Raw genomic sequence first — 18,651 nt, 5'->3', positions numbered from 1 at the left:
AAGTTTTTACTTGGTTGGCTAGAAACTTCTTTACCCTCTTGTGAATAAAGTCTGCCCCCCCCCCCTTTTTTTTTAAACTCATTGTCATTCATTCAGCAGTGTGAAATCTGTTCATTTTGAAGTATCAAGTGTTTTTCCCTAGCAACGAGATTTTTCTTGTAAGTGACAGATTGGATGTAGGAGCAGGGTGGGGCAGGGTGAAAATACATATTTCTTAAAATACTGTTCAATAACTATTGCCTTTACAGCCCTAGTGTTAAAATTGTATTACTGACTATTTTAAGTAAGGTTCCTTTACATGATAACCAAATTTGACTTTATAAAATTTGTTCTTAAATTGTCACACATGATATTAAGTTTTAAATATAAGAATTATTTATAGCTCATATCTCAATTCTGTATCACCACATACAAATAATGTTGCTAAAATGTTCCTTAATAAAAGGCATGTAGTTGAACATGGGCTTTAAAATCTGTGGCACAGTACTTTAAAAGCCTGTTTGCATTTTGTCTGTTTCTTTAAAGGGCTTCCGTATTGTCTCGGGCTCCCCTGGAAATGCAGTAAGGATTCGTATCACATCTCCGTTGCCATGGCAACAGCAGTCTTTCCCATAATGAGCTGCATCATCTGAACTGATGTCACAGCATCATGCAGCAGGTCACACAAGGCACCTCCTAGCATTGCATCTTACAGATGTGCCGTAAACATCAAAAGAGGATGATTTGAACAGGACATGGTAAGTGCAAAATGTTGTGCTGCTCTTAATTGCACCATTATTTTTTCCTGGTTTATGAGGTTTTCCTAATATACGAATGTGTCTGTTTTGCCTTGTGAAATTCATTTCGAAGAAGATGCTGCATGCCTAAATATTATTTTTCAGGCAGGCAGGCTAAGACAAAGGCCTACAGAAAATGCATTCAGTCTGAATGTTTTGACTTGTCTTAGCATTTGTGGTAATATCCTGAAGAATTGAAGAGAATATATTTAAATTTTGCAATCCAATTAAAGCTGCTACAGTCTGATTTGCTTATATGGGAAGAATAGCTGCATTTTAATGCCATAAGCACAGTTTGTTCCTTTTCCTGACTCTTTAAGCATTCCTATTTTGTGTAGCTCTGTTTTAACCTATTTAGCGTGAATATCACCTATTTACTTTCATTGGCCTTCTATAACATGATAGTACAGAAAATACTCTATAAACCAGTGCTGAGCAAGCAACTGGAACAGTATTGATTTTAAACATGGTTCAGTACTGTCCTATTTCTGTTGATATTCTTAAAAAAGCAAAACCTCAGTGTAATTGTCAAACAATAACCAGATATTTTGAAAGTACAGTAGCTTTTAGCTTTTCTACTGTTTGGCTTTCAATCTGGTGGGGTTTTTTAATTGTAATATGAATTTAGTGAATTTTAGATCTACCTTTTACTGGAATGAAAACAAGTTGGGGTTTTTTTTTTGGTTTTTTTCTTTCCCTTCCCCCTGCTGCAACTGCAGTAAAAGGTGTAGCCAAAGATTCAAGCATTCTGAGGGGTTTTGCTATGAATAAAATACTAATATGAATAATTATAAAGGTTCCACCTCTATCAGGGGAAGAAAGTACGTATCTTTTCTATTCAGCAAGCTGGTTAAAATCACATCTATAATATTTAGCAGTTCTTTAGAGTGTCCAATATTTGTTTGTTTTATATTAAGGTCTTTCCAATATAATTTTGCCTAACTTCAAGTTAATCTTGCTGGATGGTGTACAACACCACTAATTGTTTGATTTTGCATGTTTAAAAGATTCAGTCTTTCAGCTGCTTGCTATTAGAAGGAAAGAAAAGACCAGACACATGTCATTTTAATTGATCAGTATGTCCAGTAGGAATTAGGGAGTGGTCTCTGGCTCTGTTCTCCCTCTGTAGTTTATATTTCAAAAGTGCAGCAAGAAAAAATAGCAACCACTAATCTTGTAGTAATATCTATATTTATTGTGGTTTTTAGTCCCTTATACTTGATAAAGTATGGAGTAGTTAATATAATGAGATCTGACTGCTGTTCATAGGGATGGGTGCGATGGTCTTGTCTGGCACAAGCTGGAATTGAGCTCCTGTATCTTAATTAGGCAGTCTGTACTGCATCATACATACTTTTTTTCAGCATGGTACATTTGTTTGGGTTTTTCCTACTGCAAAATGCAAAGCAGATGAGTCTAAATGAACATTAGAGAAATGTTGCTTTATTTATCTGTGATGCATTTACAGTATGAAAGTAGTGGTCTCCTGTGCTTGCTGTGCTCTCATCAGGCAAACTCGGAAGGTATGAGTTAGCAAGAGGGCGGGACAGCTCATGGCTGGCCAGCGTCAGAATTAGAGATGTGGAGAGCTGGTGAGCACTGCCTTTAACTTGCAATCTTGGGGACCATCAAAGAACAGTTAATACGAAGTGGACGTAAGACATGCCTTTATTAATGTATTTTGTTAGATTTTGTAAGAATACTAGAATTTCTCAGACTACAGTTAAAAGAGGGGAAATATACAGGGGGGGAAAAGAACAACGTTTGACAGTATTAATGGAGAGATGACCTTGTATGAAGCCCTCAGTGCAGGTTTGTGGGGTGGGGTTTTTTGTTTGTTTGGTCTTTTCCTTATAATGAGAATACAAATACTGTTGTTTTTTAAACATTAGTTTTTAAAAAGTTCCTGTTACTCTCTATTCAACACACTTCTCGCAGCATTGTTTGCCCTGCTAATAATGGAGCTGTGATGACACTACTTGTTTCTTCGTGAACATCTCAGCTAATTCTGACTCCAGCTGAATGCCTTGATTGTAGAATACTTCCTGTTCATTTCTGTATGGGCCCAAGTGTTTCACTGAGGTCTGTGTAGGAGGATGTGGAAGAGTATGGAGTGATGAAGAGGGTCTTATGAAGAGCAAGCCTGATTGCCTGAGTCAGAGCATAACTGAATGTAGAAATGCTACAGATTTAATACAGTTTTGCTTGCTGTTGAGGCAAATTCATAATTGGTACAATTATGAGTGAGACAGCATTTAAGAGAAGGAAAACTGTGTGGCTTTCAGTTTTGTTTCACAGCTGGATTTACTCATCATTAGTGAAGGCAAGATGTTTAGTAAGTACATGTATTCTTACTGCAAATAGCTGAATTTGGACACTTAATCTGGAGGCTAAAGTTCTCTGCATATGCAGTTTCATACTGACGTGTAGTTGGAGATGGGCGTATACTAGTGATCTGAAGGATGTTACTGCTTAATCTTTACTTTGCTCTAAAGGATTTTATTATATCATCAATAAATAATTCCTTCATTGCTTAGCACTGAACGCAGAAAGAAACAAGCTTGGTTCCTCCCAAAACAGCTGTAGAAGTTGATGACAAAACCTGACTCCAGCAATGGAAGTTGGTACAATTTTAACATTTTGTGGTTTTTTTTGGTCTTAGCATATGACAATGCAAAGCCTACTTAGAGGGGGATTAGAGCACATTCTCAGTGGAAGGAAGCCTTCTTTCCTCTGTAAAGAGGAGTTGAGAGAACCCTGGGCTCTAGTCTTTATCTTCTATAGGTCATAAGGTCATATTGCTGTAGAACACTGGTGGATGGATGTCCCATCCTGCCCTCCCTGCTGGCAAATCTGGAATGGGTCTGTGTCCTGGAACTCATTGCTGGGAAGTCAAGACAAAGGAATCCTTTTTATCAGAAGTGCTCAGGCATTGATTATAACTGGTGGCATTTCCAAAATGCTGGTGAAATATTTCTTTCAAAATGATGGAGGAATTAAAAATAATTATAAAGAACTTCCATGCCACGTCTTCATTTACTTGCGCTTTCCTGTAAAAATCACTGCTGCGTCATGAAAGAAATATTGGCAAAATTCTGGGCTTGACTCTTCTTTTTTTTTTTTTTTTTCCTCTCTGTGCTGAGTGCTGCTAGCTTCAGGGAGAGGTACAGTGGGCCAGAATGTCTGAAGTTCTGGAGATGTATTTAAATGAAAAAAGCTTTGTAAGTATTAAAAGATAGCATGTTTGTCTGTTGAAATAGTGTATTTATATTTTGTATTGTAAGTATAGCCTATGCTATATAATGAAGTGTTTGTACGTTCTATAATGAGACATTACTCTGGTAGTACTGGAATAAAATTAAGGATAGATAATGCAAAGATGACTTCAAGGAATCATCTTGCAAGTGATTTATGTCTGAATACTAATATTTCTGTGGACTGCAGGGGGAAAAGGTGCCTTTTGCTTTGCCATTTGATGAGAACAGCTGGTCATTAAAGCAAATTCTAGCTGAAGAAAACAAGAAAAGCTGTATACGTTACCACTGCCATGAGCCACCCAGGCTGGGCCAGGTCCTTCCTGCCAGAGGAAGGGAAGGAGCAAAAGGAAAAGCTGAGCTATGTGGAGAGCCAGGATGAATCTAGATTGCTGTTCTGTGCAGTGAGGGAGCAGGACGCACAGTGGATGGAAGTGGCAATGATGGGCAACCATATCTGATATCAATGTCACGATCCAGAACTCTCCTGAAAAGGTGGTTTCCACCCTGGGTGTCTCAGCTTCTGCAGGCTTTGGCACAGGGGAAGAGAGACCTCAGCTATGTTCCTAACCGTAATGAGTTTTTGCTATAGACATTTTCTATTTTGTCAGTGCTCAAAAGCTCCCTGTCTCTTGTTTGCTGAATAGGCACGTATGCTGTCTAATCAGTTCTCTTATACTAAGGCCCACGGAGTATTTTCTTTCTCATTCATAATTGTATTTAGTATTTTCTACTGATTTAAAAATAAAAATACCTATCCCCTCTTCATATCCATCAAATCAAACCCCAAAGCACATCATATAAATCCCTTAACTGGTTTGGTATGATCAAGGTAATTTTAATGACATGAATATTCATGTCAGAAGGGTCATCACAAAAATCAAATGTGCACAAAAATGTGCTTTCCTTAAGCAAAGGGTTTATTATTTTCAAAATGTCTTCAGAAAAGCTTTGTTTCATGAGGAAAACGGTTGAGAATAAATAAAAACAAACAATTCAGATCACTCTTCCCTTCCTGGTTTGTGGTTGAATTACAGGTTTCAAATATCTAGGCTGTTGGGTACTTTGAATCCCAGCAAGGCTGACTCAGCTTTTCATCCCTCCAAGGACAAAAAAATTTAGCTCTGTGCAGTTTACAGTGTCTGGCACTTTCATAAAAGATGTTTAAAGCCAGGAATGCTCTCTGCTCTGCATGAACTCCTAATTCTTACAGCACGTGTTGGATGCAGGGTTGCCCTGGCAGCCATGGCCAAAATGCTGTCACCTCCTGCCTCTTGTCCCGTATTCAATTCCTGTGCCAGGCAAGGAGGGACTTTCTCTCACATGCTGAATGTCTGTCTTCTGAGGCACCTGAAAGTGGAAACAGCCTGTAAATAAGCGAAGTGTCTTCTAGCTCAGGGGGTAATTGGTGTGTCCTGTGGAGAGTATTGGCATCAAGGGTGGAGGATGACCACTGTGAATTATAATGACGCTTTCTTACCTTTGCCAGCGAAGTTGCTTCTGAAACTGTTAAGAGCACCCATGGCAAGTAGTTAGCTCTCCAGAGGACCAATTGTTTTGCAGGGTACAGCACTAAAAAGGTGCTGTGCAAGGGGAACCACATGACCCTCTGTGGCCAGTCAGGCTTCTGTGAGCCAGAGTGCAGGCACAGAAAAGTCTGACCCCAACTACTGCTGCACCAAGTACAATTACTTTCTCATAGACTCCAAGTACCCTAAGCATATAGCTGAAATGTGTGCTCTCTCTTTGGCAAGGAGATCTTTCAAGTGATAGTGATTTCTATGAGGAAATAGCTCTATGAAACAGATTTCACAGCCGCTGTGGTACAGCGTCTTGTGGGAGCTGACACACTTAAAAAGATGGCCTTTGTTAGCATTAGGTTCTACCAAGAGAAGTCCCAGCTTTTAGGTGAGGAAGCACCCAACTGCAGTAATTATTTCTGTTTTCAGTCTAACTGTATATCTATTACTTTTCGCATATGTTATTTTTTTCTTTCAAGAGTTGCCCTCTACTGATCGTCTTGTAAGCTTGATGTTGTCATAGTTTCAGGATTAGGGTGCAGACATGAAGTTGCTTCATAAGCTGTCAAAGAATAATATTAATTTTTTACCAGCTTGTTGCGTGGATAAAGTAAAGCAGGCATGCAGCTGAATATAAAACAAGTTGCTGGGGGGGGGGGGGGTGCATGTGTGTTGTTTTTTGTTTGTTTTTGTTTGGATGCTTTTTGTTCGCCTTTTTTTTGTTTGCTGTGTCACTTTTGCAACATTTATTCTCTGGACTAAAAGCTTGCAGGTGAGCCTATATGTCAGTCTTAAAACGCATCCCACCTCACATCCATAACTCCTCCTTGCACACTGTTAACTTGTATTTCTTGTTTTCAGCTCCTATTCTATCATGTCTTGACTTTCCCTGCATCTTACTTGCTCCTTTCAGCTTTCTATTCCTGAATGTTATAGCTATAATCCCTGTCTTCTACCAAGTTGTCATTCTTTCCTTATTTAAATCTATTGGGGAAAAAAAAAAGTTGCATTTCCTCTGGACAGTCTCTAAAAAGTGGTTTATGAAAAGTTGTATACAGAAAACTTATGGGACTTCAGCCTTATTACTATGTTTTAAAATAAAACAATGCAGATATCTCTAACAAAGTTTATATAGGACCTTTACAATGACACAAATACCGGAGAAATGGTGAAGTCCTTCCAGACCAGATTGCATTAATTTTCAGTTTAAATGGCAGTGAGAAACTATTTTCCTCCTTAATACCTCTCATAAGGGATAAGCAACACACTTTTTTTTCTTGGCAAACCTTTGGCAGACCTGGGAGAAGAAGCTAAGAAGCTATTTTTCTTATTGCTTGTGTAGTACTTTGAAAAGAAGTACAATCTTTAATCTTTCCTGTTTGTGCTTCTGTGTATGTTTTCTGAGTCTGGTTGGGTTTTGTTGGTGGTGGTTGTATTGAATAAAGCTGAGCTCATAGTGGATATCCATGAAATTTCAAGGGATTTAAGGAAAAAATGGTTGTCACCTACGCTAAAGTGGGCTGCAACTTAACATGAGCTTGGGATTGTTCTAGTCCTTCAAATGTTGCCAATGTTTTTTAGACAAGCCTTGTCTGTACTGTTTAAAATAAAACAAATAATAAAAATCCATACCTTGCTGGAAGCTGGATCTTTTTATGCTTTGTTGGCAACGGAAGGGAAAAAATTCCATGTGCTTCTTAGGTTTTTTTGTTTCGTTTTGTGTGGTTTTTGTTGGTTTTTTTATTTGGGTTTTTTTTTTTTTTTAAGTAGCACATTTGTTTTGAAAGTTTTAAAATGGCTTTTCCTTCATTGGCGAGAGAAGTGCTTGTCCTTTGTTTGACAGGTTCCTCTGATAAAATATGCACTGTCAAGAGGATCGATATAAAAAATATTTCTGCAAAATAGATTAAAAAAAAGTAAGAAAAAAACATACCTGCCCACTAAAGTATTGGTCTTATTAGGTAGGAAATGGGAAAGTAAGGATAAATGCCTGGTTTGCACTACAGTGTATAACCTTACATGCTTGTAACTGGGCGCACTGAGAAAATAAGCTCAAGAGGCAACTTGTATTGTATTTTTGCCCTTTCAATAAATGTAAGATTTTTGACGGGCATTTATTTCATAGAGGCTGATAGAACTCACACGAAACCAAAAGAAAGGAGCCAGGTATTGTCAAGTTTGAGGGCTGTTTAAGATTGTTAAGCTGATACTGCAAGACAAGCCTTAAAGAATCTCAAATAAAATACTAGCTAGAGATGACAAAACTAGTGAAAGACTTTTCTCAACACTTAGTTTTTGTCATGAAAAACTACACTTCAGAGCTGAGTGCCATTGACAGAATAACTAGGGTCTATTGAAAATGTTTTCAAGTAAGGACATCTTTCAAAGATGTTTCATGTAGCTACTCCAGGCTGCTTACAGTTTTCAAGTGTGTTAGATCATGTTTAGAAGCAGCTTTTCCGGCTGAGGAGGCTAATTCCCAGGCCAAGGCACTTCTGTACTAGCAAGTATGTATTCTTCCTGTACTTCAAGCTACACTGCTAGTCTCCTAAAAGATACCATATTTTGTTAGAATAATAAATCTGATCTTGATTGCCACAAAAAACCCCACCCAAACCCCATAGCCTCAGCTAAAAAAGGCTGCTATCTGTCAGATTTCAGCACTTCTAGTCTCTGTTGCTAAGGCAGTGACGCAGCAGATATGTGAGTTGCCATTTTAAGGGTCAGCTATTAAAATATGCAGGGCATATTTTATAGATCTTTAATATGTCAGCTAATGTTGTTCCTTCCCAAACCTTCATCCTAGTATTTTACTAGGTCATTAATAACAACGCTGCATTTAGTTTTTGATGACTTATGCACAGATATTTTGGAAAATAATTAGGGGATTTTTGGTTTACTTGTATCTGGAGAAGGCGATGTCCAAATATGCTCTGTGCATGATGCAGAAAGAGTGTATCACCACCAAAGATGACTGCTTTTCCAGAAGAAAACAATTTTAACTCTCCAAGTGCTTGTCACCTGTTTGTGATGCAATAGCTTTTTAAAGTAAACCTTTACATGAATTGAAAGATTTTATTTTGGATTTCTGTGAAGTATGCAGAAAACTCCTTAATTATTCCTTTTGTTCAGCTTCATTGTGTCACTTAGAATTGGACTGGAGCTTCAGTTTCCTTTGCTGGTCCCACCTGGGGGATCCCTTTTCTTTGTGGTAACTTGTAAAGCCACTTTGCTCAAGACAGATAAATCCCTTTAAATCTCTGTTGTTCCCTCTTCTTGCTGGGCAATATGGAGAGATGTCTGTCGGCACATTGAGGGCCTGAATGTCAAGTTATGTACGACACTACATAAGATTTATAAAAGATTAATAATTGTTTAAGGTAAAAATCTTACATATTCTTCCTCCTGTGCTTAAGATGAAACTGCACTGAAACTAGTATGAGCACTTCCTTGGTTTAAATTTTAATGTAAGATGATATAGCATAAGCTTTGGTCACAGAAGTGACAAGCTACAGAAAGTTCACCTTGAGCAGCAGTCTGTGATACTTGAATCAAGGAGACCTGGAAACTGCTTCTGTCTCTGATACTGTATGTGCCCCTTGCACATTGTCGCTGAACCTGTGCCTCTTGTTCATCACGTGTGGAATGGACATAATGATACTGATTCCCTTTGTAAAGCACTCTACGTAAGTACTAGGTGACACTAATATCAATTTAACTTTACAGAGGGAAGACAGTAGCAGATTCCAGACAGAATGGTGCAAGGTAACATTGCTGAATAAGAGACAGATATGGGTGCTGAAAATAAAATGTAAAAATCTAAAGAAAGGGAACTACCTTTTGGGACTTTTGTCCTGGAATAAAGGATTACACAGGTGAAGACTTATCAAATGTAGGAAAAAATAGCGGTTTCGGCAACATAAAAATTACATTTTAAGTAGTGTATGCCAAACTGTTGAGCCTTTAATGTAAATAAAAGCTTAATTCCACAACTAAGTTTGAAAAGACCTGGCAGATATCTCTACTGGATGAGTCTAAGTGACAGACAGAGGGGCAGCAACACCTGGTCTGTAAAGCTTGAGGCAATATGTACATGCCATTCTGCTGTAAAAGAAACTATTCATTTTGGGGAAAGAAAGGGACCTATCATGCTTTTGCATGGTCTTCAAGGGCTCCTTTCCACAATTAGAGCTTGATAAGAATTATTCTACAAAATGCTGTGTTCTCTGTCATTGCGGATTCATTAAAATAGGTATTGTTGATCCTCGTGAAACTTTTTTCCCTAGGTTTTGTTCAGAGAGCAAACAATCCGAAACAGCTAATGACTGATGGATATGCATTAAAATGAGTGTAAGATACACAGGACTAACATCTGTTCTGAATTAGGTTCTGGAGATAATGCTCTTTCCAGTCTAACAGATACTTGTTTATAGGAACTCGAATAGCTGTAAGGGTCAAGTGAGCTAAGGATGTGTGTTTCCAATTCATGTGCCAACAGTTTAGGGAAGTGGAGCATGGCAAGAAAGGCACCTTATGAGTGATCAAAAGTAGTCACCACAATTAACCTGTATTGTTTTCTGATTCCCAATCCACTTCAGTTTAGTTGTCTTTAGACCTGTATACTGGCATGTAGCTTCGATTCCTATATTCATTCTTTTTTTTAATAATCTAAGGATGTATATAATATGTAAATAAACTCAGATTCTAAAATTAGTGTTTGACATATTAGAATTACAACAGCATATTTTCATGAACTTTCTTGAATGGTTTATAAATGGAATTGTGTGTTTCTCTGTGCTCTTACTGCGTGCTACTTGATGGAGCATTGGTAGAGGGGTGGTAGTGTTGTATTATTCTTATAAACTGACTAATACCTCATGGTTTTAACTAATCCTTAGTAAGTTCACACAACAATGATCTAATCAAATGTGTGAAGATAAAAGTTTCTGAGAAATATTCTTTGATTTGTCTTGTGCTTTCATTGGCATGGGAGAACCACAGGGAAGGTAGAGGTTGTAGACAACCTCAAGAAACCTTCAGCCTACGAAACGGCATTTCCCCCGTCTACATCTGACCTGCATATTATAAGTTCTGAAAGTGAAATTTGATAGCATTTGGAGCCAGGAAAAACAGCAGTTTAGCAGGGCTCAGAATTATTTTTTTTTGTTAAGCAATATTTTCCTAGACTGGAGAAAGCCTCTGGGATTATAATTAGCCTGTCTTGGGCTGATTAGTGTTTGGGTACTCGAAGACCCTTGATCAGCAAAATAACATATCCTGACAGCCTAGTGGAGGGAAGTCCAGTGTTTTACCTCTCCCTGAAGGGAGAGGGAAAAGAAAAAAAGGCATAATTTGGGTAGATTAAATCCTGTTATGAGAGAAAGCACTGGATGTATTGAATACTTAGAGGTGGTTGTCTCCTGGGCCAGGATGCACAATGGTTTATTCCAGCCTTTAAAAGTGTTTTACTGAAAGTGAGGAAAATATGATCTGTGCCATAAGACATGTGTTTAAGCCCTCCTCATCTTATTGATGGTTCAAAACTGCTAGCTGCACCACAAGCTAATATTAACTTTTTTCTTAAGACCAAAAGCAGACATTTTTACATTTACAACTTAAACTGCACATAGAAATGTACTCATGACTAAAAGGCCAAATAGATCTGTTGATCTACGTAGTTCTGTGATCAGACAAATTGTAAGCAAGCTTTTCAGTTTTAATTACATACATTTTTAAATCTAACCTCATGTTATTTGCTAAAATGGAAATGCAGTTGCCTGTGTTCAACAAAGACTAGCGAATGAATAATTAAATGGAATGTATAATGTGTGTATTGGAAATGGTTCAAATTTCCTTCTGAAAATTGTTTCAAGTAATCCTAAAAGATCTTCATGCAGAGAACTGAAGTACTTGGAATACACTACTACAACATGATTATTTTTTGCAAACTAAACCTCCATGAATAGTTGCATTGTTTGTAATCAGAAAGCTTTAGAGTTGGTTATATTGTCAGATGTTGTTTGCTACACTTTGTTTGCTACACTTTGTTTGCAGCATTTTAACAATCTCTTCTAAGACATTTTCTAAGACATCGCAGAATCGAAGTTAGATTCAAATGGGATGAAACAGGCGGTACTTCAAGAACAAACAAAATTCTGTTCAGTGACCCTTCAGAAAGCTGGAAAAGATGTAGATGTAGGCCAGATTATCAGCCATCTGCTAAAAAAAGGTAAAATAAAATAATCTAGTGGCAACTCTGTGGCACTGAGGGTATAAAAACATCCAACAATGTTTCCCCATTGTTATCAATCATACAGTATTACACTTTCTGAGTGCTAATGCAATACAAATAACATACTTTGTTAAGGGGAGGAAAAAATATTGTTCTTTTTGATTAAAGAGATTAGAAGAGTAGATGTATAGGGGTGGGGACAGTGACCGCTATCTAAACATTCGTTTGACTAACTCATCAAGTATGTGTGCCAGGGACATTAACTTTGACTCCAAAAAAGCAAGCTAGAACATATTGAAATCAGCAGGGAAAGCTTCAACAAAACCCACACACAAATAAAGCTTCTGACTGTGAGTTTTTGGTTTTTAAATAAGAGTGAGGGGGCTAAAAATGCGTAATTGCACTTTAATGGCTGACAGGCTTTGCAGTGAGATAATTCCTGCTGCAGTGACAAGGAAGACGACTGTCAGAGTTCCCTTGAGAGCAGTGCAGAGGCTGGGAGGAGCAGGGTCTGCTGCACAGCAGCAGTGAGTGGAGTTATGATGGTATTGCATGTTTATAAATTATGTCTTGGAGCTGCCCAGAAATGTTAGCACAAGGTTAGTCTTGAAGCTACCATTGCACTTTTTTCACCATCATTTCTCCGATGCACCTATTACAGGCATGACACTGAAACTTGCCTCAGGAGATATGTAGTTCTTGGTTCAGGTCTAACTCTGCTCCTGCTGACTTCTCATGTTTCACTTCTAATGGAAGCATAAACCTGTGGATCTTATGCAAGGCTTACTGGGGTCATTAATAAGCTTCAGGCTCAGTATCTTCCCATGTTGGGTTTTTCTTCTTTTTTTTTTTTTTTTTTCCCCCTTTCTTTTGTGTGTTGGGGTTGGTTTTGGTTTGTTTTTTTGGGGGGTGGTTCTTTTTTCCTCTCTGGCTCTGTGATTTCCCCAAGGAAGTTAGTCATGTGCTAAACGGAATGAAGCCAAGCAGAATTCTTGGAAGTAATAAAGCCATTTGAAATGTTTGTGCCTCATTTGAGGTTTGAAAGTTTGAAAAAGGGCTGTGTGACTGTAAAGATTCGGTAATAATCTTGCTTCTCAGTTTCCTGCCAAATAATGAAAATGTTTTGATATTGTCTGTGAATATCAAGTAACAGGCTGCTGTTATGGTATTGTGGAGTGTGAATGTATTTTTTGTGTGCTGAAAAGCTGGTTAAGATCTGAGCACCAGTAATATTATGCAGGTGGGTTTTAAATTCATTTTTCAAGAAGCTAACATGAGTATTTTTGTTTTCCTGAGACGTGATAAAAAATCTTACCAAATTTGAAGTGTTTTATTCTGGCTTCATTTTTAGCTTTAAAAGGGTAAAGAAGACAAAAATTTCAGGAATGCATCAGGAACTTTGAAGATGTGTGGCTTTATTTTCAAAAAGCCAAGTAATATATCCATGGCCTTGAAAGTAAGATTAAAAAATTCATTGATCTGTACGTGGAGAGGGCTAGACTACTTGATGTTGTCTTGGAGTTTGGTTTGGTTTGTTTTGCTCTTATTTTAAACATGAAAAATTCCGAATACTGAACCTTAGAATAAAAGATTCTTGTTGTAGAGTAAATAAAGTTTCACATAATGATTTCTTTGAACTAAAGCATGATGGCAGACTTAAAACCTGAATTTACAGGAATTATTTATGATAGCCCCAGGGAATGATGTCCTATTTAATGACAAAGCAGGGATAATAGTGACAAAGTACACAGCAGTAAGAACATTAGGGTGAAGATCCACAACTCCATCTGCTGATACAATTCAACCCAATTTTGGAGAAATGAACAGTAGGTACAGTAGATGCCCGTTATTTTTGTAGATCCTAAAAACAAGTAAGCTGAACACAGTACTGTGACCTGTTTTTCTATTACTGTTATATTTCTATGGTTATTGTTAATGTTGTCAAAAAGAGAGACTTAGCATGTGAAGTCATGCACAGATGCACACAAAAGTCCTGAGTATCTCCTTCCTATCCCAAAATACATACTGTGCTACTGTGTGAGTCTGAGAGCAAAGGAATGTACCAGGAATATGGCAGTGTGTGAGAGGATAGTAAAGATCTGTGACATGAGGTCCTGCATGACCTATAACATATTAGGTATTCCCTCCATCACTTATTAACAGGTCAGATTTTAAGAAGTGATTCCTGTTGCTAGAAATATGTGGGTAGTGCTAAAAAAAGGAGTTAATAGTATCCCTTTAGGATGTTTGGGCAGACACAGAAGGGACTTGAGAGCAAGAGCTGAGTGTGCCCAGGGTGTGCTTGTGGTACCAGAGCACCCTGTCACAGAGGCTGATACAGAGAGGCAGCCAAGAACAGTCCAGCTGGTGAGAGTGAGAGTGGAGAAAGGGGTAGAGAGGGACACCGAGCAGGAAGACAGAGTTTAGTAAGAGCTACCTCAAGCAAAAGAGGGGAGAAATTGGGTTGCTAATGGCTGAATGGGTTTGCTGTGAGCTGTAACAAGCTGAGGGAGAATGAGGTAACAGCTGTTACAAGCAGGCCAGAAGTTAACTGCTGCTTAAAGACTCGAAACGCCCCTTCTCCTATTCAGCTCCTGTCAAAATCACATTAATGTTGCAAACTCCTCTTTGGCCACCTAATAGGTATGATGCACTATTTCTAGCTGTATTGGGAATATGTCTAAGAAGTTTAAAGTACAATATGCAACAAAATATATCTAATGGCATCATCTACTATGGTTACAGCATGCAGAAAATGAATCAGCAGCAATTTAAGAACATAATAATAAATTTAACTTTGGCTAAGCAAGCTCATTTTTTAAATCCTTTGAGACTCTGCAGGATGTTTTAATGGGCCTTTTGTGATGTGGATATTTCCTCAGTTTAAAAACTGAACTAAATAGGTTCATTTTGCACAACTTGGGAAGGAGCCTTCATACGGTAATGATTTTGGGTCACTGCTAAGCTAGACCAGATGTGGATGAATGACTTAACAGTGAAATGCTGCATATCCCGTTACAAAGCTTTTTAGGCCTATATATTTATCCTCTTGGCAATAAGCTTGCAATTAAGGAGTAAGTCCTTAATACCTAGTTATAAGTCAAAAAAGGCAATAATAGTTCCACCACAGTTCTCAATGACTTTGGGGAACATCTGAAGCCAGCCAGTCATTGACAAAATAAATTGATGGAGCCATCTTTAATTAGGAATAACTTAAATTGTGTATCATTGCCACCCAGAAAGACACTGTTTCCCTCTGTGTTACAGAGGTTAGCAGAGAACCATATTGAAATCTATTTTCTGGGTGAAAAGAAGGAAATGGTGTGATGAAGAGAGCTGCTAAATAAGGAATGAACTTTGTGAAATACCAGATGTAGTCTCTAAGATATGAACAGTTCTCATCTAAAAAGAAGACATTACTGACTTCCAGAGATCCAAAGAAGTTAACTTTCCGTTCTCTGAATTATCACAAATAACGAAACATAATTTACCAATCTTTCTTCATGTTAATATTTAATATAAAATAGGATATTTCAGTTGGAAAGTACCAACAATAATCATCTACTCCAACTGCCAGACCACTTCAGGGCTGATCAAAGGTTAGAGCATGTTATTAAGGGTATTGTCGAAATGCTTCTTAAGCACTGACAGGCTTGGGGCACCAACCACCTCTCTAGGAAGCTTGTTGCAGTGTTTGACCAGCCTCTTGGGAAAGAAATGCTTCCTGATGTCTAGTATAAATCTCCCCTTATGCAGCTTTGAACCATTCCCATGTGTCCTGTCATTGGATCCCAGGAGGAAAGAGATCAGCACCTCCCTCTCCACCTCTCCTTCTCAGGAAGCCGTAGAGATCAAGGCTGCCATCCCTTGGCCTCCTTTTCTCCAAACTAGACAAACCCAAAGTCCTTAACTGCTCCTCATAGGGCATGTCTTCTAGCCTTTTCGCTAGGTTTGTTGCCCCCCTCTGGACACATTCAAGTACCTAAACACCCTTTTTAAACTGTGGAGCCCAGAGCTGCACATAATACTTAAGGTGAGGCCACATCAACGCTAAATACAGTGAGATAATCAGCTTTCTTGACAGGCTGGTTATGCCGTGTTTGATGCACCCCAGGATGCTGTTTCCAGCACAAGTCCAAAACATAGCCCCATACTTGCTACTGTGAAGAAAATTAACTCTATTCCAGCCAAAACCAGCATTACCCAGATTTATATATTTGAATATAATATAAAGGTAGATATGGACTGGTTAAAATTGTTTGGCTCACAAGCTCAAATAGTGTTGAAAGTTTGGTTGTGTTTGGTGCCTAGTCCTCTATTCTTAATTCATTTCTAGATGTCCTCTTTTTTGTTTAGATAGGTGTTTTGCATCAGAAATGTTACATGAACCCTTTGACAATGATGGATATTCCACTACATGTTATGGAGGTGCTCAGTCAATTAATTAATGAAGCCTCTATTGCATCTGTTTTCTCCACCATTAATTTTGTCTATATGTCAATGTTTTGTCATTGATGATTAAAACAGATTTATATAAACATATAAGAATATAATTAAAATTTGTGTTTATGTAGAACGTCTCTATTTTTACTTAAAAGTAATTATCATTGTATCTGTCTATATCATGAAACAATAGATCTGTCATGTATTTACTTTAGGATCAGTCCATATAGAAAAATCTTTTTTTAAAGGTGTGTGCTGTGATTTTAAAATGAGGAACAGTGTCTCTGTGTGTGTTTGGAGTATTTTTACTGACTTTGAAATATCTGAAATATTTAATGTAAAAAATACATTAGTTGTGTCTGCAAAACAACAAACTGTTAATACAAATAGTTGTGTTACTTTCTGAAAATAATAGCTATGTATTTCTGACATGGAGCTCAATTTAATCAGCTGACTCTGCATCCTTTATTAAGAATTTGTTTCCCTGGACTATTAGATCACAGTACTGAATTATGATCTGCTTAATAAATCTATGCATTGTAAAACTACATCTTTAAAACAGCAGCTGAGGACTTAAATTAAAATTCTGGCATACATCACCTTTTCTCTGTGTGAAACAAAATGAGAGCCACGATTTCTTATGTTTCTTTTATGTCTGGAGCATATAGGTTATACATACATTTTTCAGCATATTTTGTAGACAAGCTTAATAGGCAAGTGATTTTCTCTGGGAAACAATGCGATTTATTCAACAGTTTAAAGTCTGTTCATGATTTTAAAATTATCTAAGAGGACCCAGGTAGCACAGGTCACTGGGAGAAATATCTGAAGACTGATGTGAGACTCAGGAAATTTTTTCCAATGCATTTATGTGGGCCAGAATTTAAAGTTTCTTATACCTCCCAAAGTAAGAAAAATTGCTTGGAGCAAGAGTAAAAAAGCCAGTTTGGTTCCCATCTTCTAAATTTTTTTCTATGATGAGATTATTGCAGCTTGTTCATTAAGAGATGTGTACCATAACTAAATTATCTTAGTGAATTTTATAGAGTTTAATTTTTTCCTTTTGGAAGTCAGAGAGGGAAGGGATTAATGATTCTTTCTTTGTTTTTCATGAAATTAATGGAAACAAATATTTCTGTTGAATTTCCTGCCTTGATGAGTTTATTCTTCAGACCTTAAAAAGTTATTTACTTTCACATATATATATAGATGAAATCACTAAGAATGATTGCATCGTAAATGATCACAAAAATTGTTGGTCAAATTAATAGGAGAATGAAAACAATAGTTTATTTTGTTGTAGAGTTTTTCCTTGTTTCAAAATTTTAAAACTTTTTAGAAACTGATTCTAAAAGATATTTTGATTGGTTCTAAAACTTTATCTATCTACTTTATTCTGAGAAATGTAGGTACAAAGCTAAATAACATTTTCGAGTTGTTTTAAGTCTTATTCCCCAGTACGCTGACATAAAATTTACAAATAGATTTTTAAGAATGAGGGAGAAGAATTAACAATTCAAGTAGTATTTTCTGACCTCCATGACAGAAATGTCTGATCAGAGCCAAAAAAACTAAAAAAATTGTGGCAAGTTAGAGGTTAATGGATGATGAGATATTAACAACCTCAAAGTAGCAAAAACTGTGTAATACTGGTGGAGTGTTTACAACTAATTTCACACATTAGTGTTTTCTAATCTTTCAGGAAAAAAAATCTCCCTAATCACATTAATTCAGAATCATTCGTGGTTCTGGAGTATAAGGAGGATAAGGTTTTCAGAAAAAAACCCAAATCCTTTCAGACATACAAATAAATGAAGTAGCAATTGTAAAAATAAAGGTAGTACTAACATTGGTACCCATTCCAGTCTCTTTCACTGACAGTTTCCTAAAGAAAAATGTAATAATAGAATTAAAAGCCATGTGAGAAATTGAAGTCAGCTAAAAATAGCTAGCTTTGAAGTCTGCAGCTTTAATGGTATAGCTAAAGATACTGGCTACTCAGTCTTCTCAAAAGGGAAAAGAAGCATTCCTGTGGCTAATATGTGGATTAGCCCAAATACTTCTTTGCAATTTGCAATGTGAATTTTTTGGAAGTTTTCTCCTGCTTTACTTTCTGTTTACTTCTTTCTGCATTTGGAAATTCTCAAGTACTGTGGGAACACATGCTTGTGCCATTTCTGACCTGACCCAAATGAAAAATGAAGTACTAGAAAACAGTTACACTTTTGGTGTCTGCTGCTCTCTATTGCCTCTGTGAGATTCACTGTCACCATAACTTAAGCCCATGAACCGGGTAGCTTTGCACTATACAGCACATTGATACAAAGAGCTCAGGCCACTAAAGCAGTAAGGCCACATTAGTGGAGTACTCTACCTGAGGCAATAAATTTATCAGTCAACTGGACTTATTACTAATGGAATATGGC

At 37.3% G+C, this 18,651-nt stretch overlaps 1 protein-coding gene across 7 annotated transcripts in view; it reads left to right on the top strand.

Moving 5' to 3' along the window:
• The first annotated feature begins 624 nt into the window (after nucleotides 1-624).
• The window catches only part of AKAP6 (A-kinase anchoring protein 6), a 273,850-nt gene continuing 255,823 nt past the window's right edge, over nucleotides 625-18,651 (top strand). For 3 of the 7 annotated variants that reach the window (XM_030482075.1, XM_030482070.1, XM_030482068.1), the window contains exons 1-2: nucleotides 625-737; nucleotides 3,929-3,997. In XM_030482075.1, the coding sequence (XP_030337935.1) occupies nucleotides 3,984-3,997 (14 nt within the window). In that variant the 5' untranslated portion in view covers nucleotides 625-737; nucleotides 3,929-3,983. Of the gene's footprint in view, nucleotides 738-3,919; nucleotides 3,998-18,651 lie in introns of those variants that run through there. The other 4 variants (XM_030482071.1, XM_030482072.1, XM_030482069.1 and 1 more) reach the window with 3 other exon arrangements.

Source organism: Strigops habroptila, chromosome 4 (assembly GCF_004027225.2).
Source record: "Strigops habroptila isolate Jane chromosome 4, bStrHab1.2.pri, whole genome shotgun sequence".
Taxonomy (NCBI): domain Eukaryota; kingdom Metazoa; phylum Chordata; class Aves; order Psittaciformes; family Psittacidae; genus Strigops; species Strigops habroptila.
This window is presented reverse-complemented; position numbering and strand designations above follow the sequence as displayed.